Source organism: Dermacentor albipictus, chromosome 8, assembly GCF_038994185.2.
Source record: "Dermacentor albipictus isolate Rhodes 1998 colony chromosome 8, USDA_Dalb.pri_finalv2, whole genome shotgun sequence".
NCBI classification, from domain to species: Eukaryota; Metazoa; Arthropoda; class Arachnida; order Ixodida; family Ixodidae; genus Dermacentor; species Dermacentor albipictus.
The window spans coordinates 109939465-109952444 of record NC_091828.1 but is presented as its reverse complement, the minus strand read 5'-3'; the positions used below and the strand labels follow the sequence as shown (position 1 = coordinate 109952444).

General features: G+C 44.9%; 1 protein-coding gene across 14 annotated transcripts in view; it reads left to right on the top strand.

Annotated features, from left to right (window-relative positions):
• Positions 1–12980, top strand: part of LOC135917129 (uncharacterized) — a 677883-nt gene that overhangs the window by 314988 nt on the left and 349915 nt on the right. For 8 of the 14 annotated variants that reach the window (XR_011508061.1, XR_011508058.1, XR_011508059.1 and 5 more), the window contains 3 exons: positions 7529–7607; positions 8620–8706; positions 10078–10203. The exons of the other annotated variants lie outside the window; for them this stretch is intronic. Coding sequence is in view for 1 of the 8 variants with exons in the window: in XM_070524062.1 (XP_070380163.1) it covers positions 7529–7607; positions 8620–8692 (152 nt within the window). In the remaining 7 variants the exon portion in view is untranslated. Of the gene's footprint in view, positions 1–7528; positions 7608–8619; positions 8707–10077; positions 10204–12980 lie in introns of those variants that run through there. 14 annotated transcript variants of the gene reach the window in all.

Here is a 12980-nt window from a genome sequence, read left to right as displayed (position 1 = left end):
ACTCCCTCCATTTACTCTATTCGCACTTTTATTTTGCCAGTTCAGGATCGAAAGCGAGCTACAGCCAGGTCGTGAGCCGTTCTCCTTCAACCATTTGGGGAAGGTTTCGGATTAGCTGGCCTGATTCGATTTCCACCCCATTCGCCGAATTAGCCGAGCGTAATCTGAGTGACGTACCGACTTCCATGGAGGAATGTGTTCCTTCTTCCTCCCATTCCGTGCGCTTTCACTCTTTGCGGCATCTCGCGGTGTCCCCAATTTGGCACATTTCCGCATTTGCAAATGTCGAACTGCCAGGAAATTCTTTCTCTCTATGTCTTTCTCACACGAAAGGAAACCTCAGACGTTAACCAGCGTCTCTTTCTTCCACGCGAAGCGTCTTTCTTTGTCTGACGCGCATTGAACCTGCCGCACGTGTAATTACCTTCGTTGTCACTGTGCCCTGACCGCATTAGATTCGCGTGCCGCTTCCTCACTCTGACGTCTCTTGCGGGGCCTCGGGGCACAACGGAATGCCGACGGGATGCGTTAGAACCATGTTAAGGCTTACGCTTAACGTGACGTGTCGGGAAACCATGAAGTGACACGAATACTTGGAGAGGCGCAAACGCAAGTTGCGGGTGTCATCGTCATTGTCATTATCATTTTACGCTTTATATACCCCCACACGACATTAACCGCTTAGGCACCCTTCACGTCCCCCCCCCCCTCACTAGTATCCCCTCATCGCAACTCTGCGTTAACCAATGCCTTGCTACACTTGGAAATTCCTTCTTATGGTTCCGGCTAATCATTCGCCACTGCCAAACAAATTTACTTTTCCTCGGCTTCAAATTCCTTGCCTAATGGACACGTCGTTTTCTGTTCAACCCTTTATGCGACCTGGCACCGATTCGTACACACCCTGTCCCTCTCAGCTCTGCTAAGCCGTTAGCGTTTCCAGCACGCAGCGCACAGAATCAGGCGCAGTAACTAGCGGCACGCTACTGAAATGGAAAGCTTGGCGAGCTTACTTTCCTTTCGGTTTCATTTCGTTCCAGACGATTTTATTTTCCTTGTATAGAACTTGGCGCTACGCGCAAGCGTCAGGAGCTCCCGATAGGAAGGAACTTGCGGACAGCCACTTTCTGTCTGCGTCTTCTTTCTGTCGCGCTTTCGTTACACGTGCACGCCAAACCCTACAAGTCAAGTCAAGCCAAGTTTATTGCAACGGTCATGTTCGAGAAGAGGGACTTGGCACGTGCATCCCCTCAGCAGGAATGGCCGTGGGCTTGAGGAGAGAGAGCGCTCAAGTTGTTGACAACAGAAAGCGGATCCCACCGGCTTCGCTTCACGACCTGGTTGACTGAGCGGAACTTGACGGCAGCCGCCTGTACTGCATCTGCTGTCGTATTGCAGCCAAAGCTGAGCAGTGTTATTTTTTTTTTTTAGTCTTTGGGATTAGCGCTTAAAGGAAAGGTGAAACGAACGCAGTACTTTGAGCCGCCTTAGTGCTGGGAACGTGAGTGGAAAGTACCTCACGCGTTTGTACAGTACTCACGTGCTGTGAATGGCGTGAAGGACTCATTGAGCAGACAGAATGAAAAAAAAACAGCCCTGTGTTCACGGTACGTCCCAGTATGTACAAGACAATGACACAAGGTCGGCAACTACCTATGAGCAGGCAGTCGAAGTAGGAGATGACAATTTCGTTCCCTTACTTTGTTTGTTTGGGGCTCCGGTTCGTTTGTTATTAAGGTAGTCGTTTGGGTACTATGTTTGCGTGTGTACCCCGATCATTTGGTACAATGACATATATACGGAACGTGGAATATACATACACAGCGCAGGACACCGAGGGCTATATAGATATGTATAACACATGAATATAACGTACTAACAAGAGTTCTATTACTATTATTATTTGTTATTTCTATTAAACTAAAATTTTGGAAGGCAGGTTGATAATATTATTAGCATAACCCATCGTGTCATTAATACTAGCAATATAATCAACTTGCCGCCCAAAGTACTAGTTTCTTGGTTCACGATTAGGCGTCGGGAAGGGGCAAGTCCAGTAATTTTTTTAGAACGTGCCTCGCACATGAATGCAAAGCTGATGTAACCGTGCCAGTTTAAGCTAAATTGCTCGTCATCCTCCGCGACGACAGTCTGAGTAGCGTGCGTCATAATGGCTTGCGACAGTTAGCGTGCTATGGAAAGGTCCCATTTGCCTGCCGTCGTACTTTGCAAAAGCTGACTTGCTGCGAGCGTTGCTGGCTGAATATAAACGGCTTTCCTTTTCTAATGTAACTTGTGTCGTCAAGGTGAGGCTAACACTTAAGCAGACGAGTTTGAAACTTCGCTTTCTAAAAGTGCACTGCTCGAAAACGCATTTATGTAACAACCCACCGTAGCTTATCGCGTGCGGTGAATGAGCATGTGCACGTTTCTGCCTAAGCCTATACACGTAGTACATGTGAGTACGGGCACGAGTATGCATCGTTGAAGAGAGAGAAGTTCGTGTCCACGCACTGGCGGTGACTTTTCGTCGCAAAAGACAGCTAGAGGTTGGGAGCAACAGGCGCTAAGCCGATTTCCTCATTTCCATTCAGTTTTGCTAGTTTGTACAGCCACCCTAATTAAGCCGGTCTGAGCGTTAATGCGATTAAGCAGCACTTCTGTTTTAATTACACGTGAGCCGCTTATGTTCAGCATAGTTATGCCCAGTTCTTTCAAGTCATACTTACTGAGTCATACAGGTGCGGATGCAGGATGGGCTGCATAAATTGAAGGTACGTAGAGAGGTACCATTTCTTTTCATTCCTTTTATTTTGGCAGTTTTGGCACAAGAAAACGAACAAATTGATGAGAGAGCCACATTCCCACTAAGCCAGGGCTATCGAAGACCTGCCAGTACTTCCAATGAAGCGGATGAAAAATCCGACGCGCGTTGCACTGACACTTATTTCATCGCCTAAACAATACCACGGTATCGATAGAGATGTGAGCTTAGATTAAGGCCCTTGTTTCCTGTTCTGTATGCAGCGGTCACAACATGTAACAAGAACAAGCAAGCCGCACCTCTTGTAATTGCCGAAGTTATGGTAGATATTGTAGGGATTTCAGCAGAGCCAAGAAACATCACTTCCGTTAATGCCGTTAAGGCCTTCCGTTAATGAAACTTCCATTTCAAACTCAGTACGACTCGATTCAGATGCCGAATGTATTCGTACTTGTACACAACCTCATTCGTAAAGATTGTGGGACATCTATTTTGTAAAGAAAGACTTAATTACATTTATGATGAGTGCATCTGATGCTTTTCTCAGCTGTACGTCCGGAAAGCTGAAGCGTCATTCAATCGTAATATTTATTCACTCGTGTGCTGCACCACGACAATGACATTATACTGAAATAAGAGAAAAGCACGTCAAGCAGTGCAGGTATAGTGGCGTGTTTCTTGAACGAATAACTTCAATATTAGAGCCCCCTACGGTCGCTTAATGAGATGCAGCCAACCCGAGATTGCTTACCTACTTACCTACATCTTACCTACTTACCTACATTACTTACTTACATCGAGACCACAAGTACACTGGCTGCTTAAACGAGAGGCGCATTCGGTTTTATTAACTGGAAGTTACACTACCATATTTGTCCTGCCCAATATGCTCGATGCGGAATTGGCATCTCCTTGCAGCGTTTGTGGCTGCACGTAGAAGAATGCTGGAGAACAGACACCGCTTGCATCGCTGCTTCTCCCGTAAGCTTCCGACGAGTGTTTTGCTGGTACACTGATTAGCGGTAAAGGGACAATGACGAATATAACAACGACAGCACAAGGCACTTGCTTAAAACTGTTTCTTACTTTTTCTTTGGTGATGGTTATTCCGTAACAGCCGTTTCCGACGAACAAACGAATGTTCGTCGCCTGTATGAAAAGCGACTTGGAGCAGACGCGTCCTTTGAGTTAAAGATAGAAATGTTCCCACAGCGAAGTATCCAAGTCGAATTCAATGCGATTGTTCAGGAAAAAAGACCAATGCGTGTGTGTGTGTGTGTGTGTGTGTGTGTGTGTGTGTGTGTGTGTGTGTGTTTGTGTGTGTGTGTGAGAGAGAGAGAGAGAGAGTGAGAGATATATTTTGATTTCTTTTACTTGGAATAGCTTGCTATGGCTCTTTCACCCGTTTCCATGGTTGGCGGCCGTCGGTGGTTGACTGTCAGTAGGCGTACTTGCGATAAAAATGCATCCAGGGAAAGGGAACGAGCTCCCACGCAAAATACCAGGGCGAGAGCTCGAGAGTGAGTGCGAAGAGGAAGCTGCGCTATATTTCTGAAACCCTTTAGGGCGGATGGTTTAGCGCCTTGGGGAAGAAAGAGAGAGAGGGGATATAAGGAAGGCAGGGATGTTAACCAGTCAAGAGTCTGGTTGCCTACCCTACGCCGGGGAAAGGAATAAGGAGAAGAGAGAGAAAGGAAAGAGATAGATAGATAGATAGATAGATAGATAGATAGATAGATAGATAGATAGATAGATAGATAGATAGATAGATAGATAGATAGATAGATAGATAGATAGATAGATAGATAGATAGATAGATAGATAGATAGATAGATAGATAGATAGATAGATAGATAGATAGATAGATAGATAGATAGATAGATAGATAGATAGATAGATAGATAGATAGATAGATAGATAGATAGATAGATAGATAGATAGATAGATAGATAGATAGATAGATAGATAGATAGATAGATAGATAGGTTCATTGAAGAGCCTCACATGCCCAGAGGCCCATAGCATGTGACCCAAGTTATCGACAATGAGTCTAAAAGAGCAGCCCATGCTCAATGGCAAGTACCCAGCGACCCAAGTTGACGTCAAAGAGGTTTACTGAAGAGCCGCACACAACCAGTGTCCCATACCAAGAGACCCAAGTTGGTTAGACGGTTGGTTTCAAACACCATTCCGTAAGAATAGCCGCCCGATGCTTCCCCAATTAGAGCATGGACTATGCAGTGACATAGGTTGACGTGAAAAAGATTAAGCGCGGACAAATGAACAAAACGAGAGAGATGTGAATCAGAGAAAGGCAGGGTGGTTAACCAGAGTTAAAGCCTCCAGTTTGCTACCCTGCACTAGGGAAAGGGAAAGCGGAAGTAAAGATAGAAAGAAGAGCTGGGCAAAAATAAATAGGGGAGAAAAGGATGGCATCATTATTAGGGGATAGGGATAGCCATAGGATCATCCTACTAGGTTACTGCAACGCACAAATGTCAACAAAGCTTTGACCGACTTTTGGTGCGACAAAAACAGACAGACGTAACTGAGTGACGTAATTATGTAGAAAAAATACGTAACCAAAGAATGACAATCTCAATAAAAACAAAAAAATGGTCCTCCTAGTCTCTATCTGCGATATGCTAGTTTCCTGGTTAGCTCGAATGGTAGAGCTACCGTGCCGGTAAGGCGTTAGTCATGGCACTGAATCACGGACTAGGGCGAATTTTTTATCTGTGAAGCGTGGCTTTCATGTTACAGTCCGGGCGATGACAATATTGTCTTTCATGAGCGTTCCCCCGTCTTCTAGGCTTCCGCTTAACTAATTTACGATTGCTCTTTAATATATTTACGGCTGTTCGAGGTTGGCCAAAGGCTCATAGCACGCTTAAATCGTACTATTTTAACATTCCCAAGTTGGAAACTTGTTGGCATTCGAGAGTAGCTAACCTAGAAAAACGCCGTTACGCATGATATAAAGCAGAGCTGCTAATTTCTGAAAACTGTGTGCCACGGGAATCAACGGACATTAAAAGTGATGTTTACTACAACTGCGCTGTGAGTGCGAGCAAACGGTACTCAGTTCTTGGGCGCTGTAACGTAAAACCTTTCCAAACTTTTCTATTCCAATTCTGCTATCAGCCCTCCACGATTGGTCAAAAACTTTTTTCAGCCACTCCCACTTCACCTCTCTGTCACGCGACGTCACGAAAACCGCGATAGCTCCCCATCTGATATAACGTGTACACACTGATTATGCATGATTTGACAGAAAAAAGAAAGACTTATTTCTGATTCGACCCCTTTTTCGCCATTAGCCCTCGGGTATTGGTAAAAAGTTTTCGGGCTGCACCCACTTCACCTGCCTGTCGCGCGATGTCACAAAACCGTAAGAACTCACCGCGTCAAAGTGACGTGTGCGCGACAAAGATGCATTAATATACCGAACAAAACTAAATTTTCTTCGGTATAGCCGCAGGCTGCCCCGTTCCGAAGGGAATAAAAGATGGCTGCCGCCGATTGCTCAGACGCTGGCTACTCACACCTGCCGGAGAGCATGGGTGTATTTGCGTATATTAAAACTTCTTACGTGGCCATGGAACGTTTTCTAGCACTTTCGGCACATTTACCCCCTCATTCTGCCAACTATTCTTTGCTGAGGGTCCGTTTTAGCGTCATTCTTGAGCTTCCGTTGCACGCCGTCGCGATTTTCCACCAGCCACAGCAAGCTAAGTTAGGCAAAGCCAACCAATCGTAAACGCCGGCACCACCCTCTTCATCCGGTTATCTACTTTCAGTACAGTGGCTCAGCCCCATCGAATCCCTCTCCACTTGAGCGTTCTCCTCGCTTTTTGTCAGCCAATTAGATACGACAAGCCGCTCAGTGCAGGTAATGTTATTCGTTTTTCAAGCAAACAAAAGTGACCTCCTATAAACGAGGATATCGTTTGATTGGCCTGTTCAGACAACCCTGCGGGTGACCGCCCGGTGCTTGCGTTGGTGGTTACGCAAATTTGACGTCAGGAGATTGGAATAGAAACATATTGGAATAGTTTTACGTTATAGGGCCCCTTGTTACTGTTTCTTATTTTTTTGTCCAAAGCAATCCTGTACAGCAGTGACAGTTTGCAGCTCCTATAATGTTTGCATATCTGGAGAGGCATGAAATTATGCAGGAGAAAACTGTCACTGCCGCATTTTCTTTAAAATTAATTTCCTGCTTCAAACAGAAAGATAGCTCGGCCTGCAGCGATCTTCCACTTGTGGCGACAACTGCCCACTTTAATATAAGTAGCAGGGACGGGACGTGAAACGATATTAAACGTTAGCTATGGGTCTGCGTTTTTGGGCAAGTGCAACGCAACGTATTGGAAACTATTTTTAAATGTTGAAGCGTCGTGGGGCTTGAGCAACTATATGTTTGATAAAGGTAAAGCTAGAAGTTAGTTGTAAAAGGAACAAAATTAACATGGCGAAACTTTCGGTTTCTGCTAGTTGGTCGTACGCGACTACTGCTGTTCCAGCGCTCCAGAGGCACGAGCATAGCAGGGAAAACTGACCTTTACCAGCCATGGTAAGTCTATTCCTAAAAGCAGACTCATGCGTTGCCCTCCTTGATGAGTCTGGCATGCGGTGAAGAGTATGTGGGGTAAGTTATACGAGAAGTTAAACATTATGCGCGAGGATGTGAAAAGAAAGAATCGTGTTTACGAAAGGTTTGTCGAAAAGCGGATATTAAAACCCTATCCCCTGTTTTTTTAGGCGAAGTTTGCAGCCCCTTCGAAGCCGTGATTGATGAGCCAAAACAAACCTGTACGTTCACAGGCTCGCACCCCAGCAAGTACGTAGACAAACAAACTCAGATTTTCAGAAGTGTCTGGCTACGGTGTTTTATCTCTACTTCGCGTCAGAATGACAAGTTTTATGAGACGCCTTGCCCTGGGGCAGCGTAACCCTAGCAAATGCGAAATTGACCATTCATATTGACGAATTTACAATGTTTCCTTTCGCACGTTTCATTTTCACTGCATTATCACTCTGTTCTGAACAAGTTATTTTTCGATGCAAAAGGCATCTACTGTGTCTGAAGCTGCAGTTATATCCAATTTAATGTTGAAAGAGATTCGTCTAATCCGGTTGCACGTGTGGTGCTAATATTGTGTACGCTATCGAATGTCCATCGTCACTGGTGTTTCAACGTACAAGCTCTGGCCTGTACGTTGTGACGTGTGCATGTAGCCGATGGAATTTACCTGTATGAAAAACTTTTGAACAACCAACCGCTGCGTTCACAACTGTTGTTGCCGCTTGAATGCCATGTGTAATTTTTGTGACAAATTCGACCAACAATCCATTAGATTCCTGATCCACACACATTTATGGCAGCGTTTTTGTTCTGCAAGATGATGATAATTACAGTAGCTATGCTCCTCGCTTCCATATTCATGAACTTTTCTGTTACATCTAACGTTTACCAAACATAAATATTCGTCCGACAAGAAATACTCGTCATCGAAGCTTGCGATTTGTATCATGCAAGCCCTGCTGTATTGGTTCATGGGATGTCCATATAATTTTTGCTCTCTACCTGCACTCGTTTTATGCACCAAAATTAACTGGAAAATGTATATATTGCACCTAAAGCGTTCGTGGGTGATGCCCGTAGACATAAGATTGGTAAGCGGCTAACAGCAAACTAAAACGTCCGAACGTTGCCTCCCTAGAAGAAGGTCCCGTATTTATTCTTTTGGCAAGCCGTGGAAATATTAGCACTGCTTATGGTATCAGAGTTATTTGCGCGCAGAGATATCAAAGATCGAGTCAATATTCAATAGTCGCTGCTTCTTTATTAGGTCAACCAAAACAAGGCTGGTGGATATTCCATTCACAGCAGTACGAAAAAGGAACCAAACATTCTACGCGTAGAGAGCGCACAAATGGTAATTTATTTTTCTATTTTCTTTTTTATTGGTTACTTTATATCACGGAGTACTATGTCAAAAAGATTTTGTTATGCTAGGCAGTGCGAATTTGAGAAGGCAGTGCTTTTATATTCGCATGCATTTGCAACTGGGTACACTGGAATACGAGTAGTTTGTGAATAGCGTTGTAATAATACTGAAGTCTTTGTGTCACGTGGATTATTACATCTAAATCACTGAAATACTAACCTACAGTCACTTACTAAGACGTAATCTATCTGAGAAAGTGCACGAGCACCTATTATAATTGCCCTTCACATCATCACGCTACTTCATGCTACGAAGTGGGAGTCATTGTATAGAGTCCTGTGGTTGGCATGTCATGAGCATCGCCATACTACAACCTCTGTTGTGCTGCTCCCTAGACATGAAGCGTCATAATCGAAAGGTAACCTAAAATTCTTTAGTCATCTTGTTTGGAGAATGATAATGCAGCTTGTGTCAAACTAGCAATATTCGATACACGAAATACACGTATTTGGCTGAAATTTTCGAATTGAGCAAAAAATAAGGAAAATTGGTTTCAATTGTGTAGCAGACGCATCATTGTTCCAACTAACACTTGCGCGCTTTACGAAGCAGGCAGATTGTGAAACTGCTAATATGCCTAGCAATGCGTTTTGAATTTCGGCATCATTTTATTTGCTCATGTTTAACAACTGTTGCTATCCACTGGATTTCTCGCAATTTAGTATACTTTATATTTTGGCAAAATTTATTATTTATTATTCACGACATGCGTCGTAATACCGGTAAATAGCACGCTAATAGGCAAAATTTGTATTTCAGCGTTAAATAGTCATCAACACATGAATTCTGACCACCATTACCAGTGGTATTATGTTGCTGCAAAAACAGTTTCCTCTGAACTTCTTCTACGCTTTGTTCATTATTGATGAACATCAATATTGAAGCAACCCAGACACGCCTGTCTAGGGTGAACGCTCTGTACTCTAAATCACGGTACCTTACGCAATCGACATGGTTCTCACTATCGCGGCATTCCTAGACTGTTTGCCGGCGTAATAAATGCAGCTCACTTCTGCGGGCTTGTAAAAAAGTTTCTATATGACATTTGAAATTCTGGGCACCTTTCGTCACAAAGTCGGTTCAGCAGAGACCTTGGATGTGCAGGATACGATTGTGCTTTCCAATCCCGAAGATGTCGTTTACCCAAGGTCGTCTTGATATTGACTTAGTCGTTGCGTAACTTCATTGTCACACAGAAAGCAGTGCTCTGAAAACCTACGACTAGAATCGAGACAGAGCACGTATGTCAGTGGACATCAACAACCACCAGCAAATTGTGTTTTCATTTTGTTTGTTTAGGTGGGGCGCGAAGAGGGACCAAGTGATGTGGAAGCTAGGTGACCTTTCTTTTCTGACGAAAAGAAATATAAATTGCAGACTGAATAACGAAATCGTCTTTAACGAGGAATAAAATATAAAACGCAACAATATGCGTAGCTGTATAACATCAATCTATTTCAATGTTCCATATATATGGTGTGTATTTTGGCTTCAGTGTGTGTATGTGTGTGTATGTTGTGCGTGTGTGGGTGATGCAAACGCTCGCGCGCAGAGGTGGGCTTGACCTAAGAAAATATCCAGCTGAACAAGGCTTCAGCTTTCAGATGTATGGCCATTCGCATCGAGTCAACAATCGCTTTTCGTTTAGGCGATAAATCGCGAATGGCTGGACAGTTTTTCACTCTCAGCTTGACGCAAAGTGCAATTTCACCCGAGCTGCCACCATATTGGTGTCATATTGCTCTCAAGATTGTGAGAAGCGTTTTAATATGCGGGTGCGCAGTCCAGAATACATTACATTCGCAAGTGCTCCTCACTAGTGACTGGATATGTCATCGCTAATGTTATTGTCTGCCTTCTTAAGTGACTGTCATCTCATCTGAGAGGTTTAGTTAGGTACACTTGAAGCGAAGCTTTCTTTGTGTTCTCCCCCTGCGTCGAGGGTCCTGGTAGCTGGCTGAAGTGTTATTACCGATTGTGCAACTAGGGTTCCTATGTGCGCGCCACTGGGCATGCTACCAAATGGACAACTTGGGGTAATGGACGTCTGCAACTGGGCGTTTTTGCACAGGACATGTGAACATTCTTGGCCAACTCCCAGAATGGATACATGTGACGTTGTAAATGCCTTAATGTACACGCAGAACGGGAGTCCGGAAAAATGGGATTTCAAGAAGTGAACAGGTCGGTATGAAAAGCGGCCGAGCATGGTGAAAGAAGTTAAGCGAAGAAATAGGAAGCAACGCCTGCATTGAGCAAGGTGCACTGACTTACATAGAAGCAAAGAAGGAGAGTGAACTAACGACATTTCGGCAAACATCAATGAAAGTGGGGAATTGTAGCGCAGGTATGCACAACGATTGCAAGGACAAGGCAGCAGACGAGCGCTTTGCGTCTCATCTCGTCGTTGCTGCGTTGTGGATACCTGCGCTACAATTTACCCCTATGCAATACCAACAAGCCCAGACAGCTACAATAATCAAAGAAAGCTTCACTTATAGCCAAATCACCCCTTTAGGGGGGGGGGGGGGGAGGGGTGTTCCACCGTTACGTTTTTTTTTTCCCAGTTCCTTCCTTTTCTTGTGAATACGGTCCTTGTTTGTAGCGGAGTATCTCGCAAGTTCCTTCTCATTGTACGCGAGATCGATCCTTGTCTGATAGTATTAATAGTGTTGACATGTGCATGGGAAAAAAGGAAATCCTGCAATCTAAAACTGGTACCGCGCAACATAGAAAGGAAAGTGGTGGATTGTAGCGCTGATATACACAACGACGTCAAAGACGAGACTTACTATGTTGCGCTGTACCAGTTTTAGAATGCAATGCCAGCTCGCACAATCCTGAACGCTTGTGCAAATCCTGCAAACTTTTTGTCGAGATTATTGAAAAATATAGCTGTAATTTCAACTCGGATGCCAATCTTTCTCGGACCTGACGCGAAACTATTAAAGTTTACTGCCCCCCCCCCCCCCCCATCTGGGGGGCGCAGTATGCGAACGCCAGCATCATGAGCAGCATCGGAGCCAGCCGTGGAAGAAGACGACGAAAGCGTGAGCAGTCGCACGAGCGCGTCTCTGTGACCACACGACGTTTTGTACCACCGGATTTTTTGCTTCATGAACCATACATTCCGTTCGCATTAAAACATAATATAAGCTAAAATAAGTCCTTCACACCAGTCGATTTCGAGAAATACTTGTACGCACGGCCTCTGATTGAGTTTAACCGACAGGAATTACGTAATCTCAATCGCATACTGACCCCCCCCCCCCCCCCCTGCGAAGGCGCTGGAGGCACTAGCCCACTTCTAGTCGGTGCGGATTACTTCGCTGAGTTCCGCCATGCGCTCGAATGGACGAACCTTCGTACTTTCACGTACGTCACGTGACCTCGCTGTCACGTGACCTCGACCACTCAGCCAGTAGCTGCGCCCGTCTCCTTCGGACGTCTGCGCAAGTAGGCGAACGGGGCCTAGGTACGTGATGTGAGAAATCATACTAGGCAACGTGAAAAAAACATGTCATTGGGTTTCGTAAAACGAGTCATCATCGGGAAGACTTCGCACAGCTTTCGCGTTCTTCCACGTAGGAATACCTAAGTCCAATTTCCACTCGGATGCCTTCTTAAGTGGCTGTCATCTCGTCTGAGAGCTTTAGCTAGGTACACTTGAAGCGAAGCTTTGCTTGCGTTCTCCCCCTGCGTCGACGGTCCTGGTAGCTGGCTGAAGTGGTATTTGAAGTGATCGCGACATTTAGCTACAGTCGCGATCATTAGATTGGGGGTGACGGCACCAGCAAAAAAACTAAAGTATCTTCAAGCTCAGCTCCGCAGCCTGGAATTGATTGAATACGTTTTATTCGTCAAACACGCGCGCGTACGTGTGTGCTCTTGACCTTCGGTTTCCAATTTTTTTATCGCGACTGTACATCGTAGTGCAGGACTGCGAATTAAATTGGAAAACATGGGGTTCTTTAACATGCACCCTATGCATGGAACATAGACATTTTCGCATGCAGCCAACACCAAAATGCGGCCGCCGAGACCGTGATCTAATCCTAACGCCCATCGGGCTTAGCCCACAATCTTGGTCGATTGGTTCACTTCTTTTCAATTTTTTTTACTGCCCGTTGAACAATGACTCGCCGCCGGTTAAGAACAGGGATCATCGAAGTCGCCGGCAACATGCGAGCACTGCAAGATTC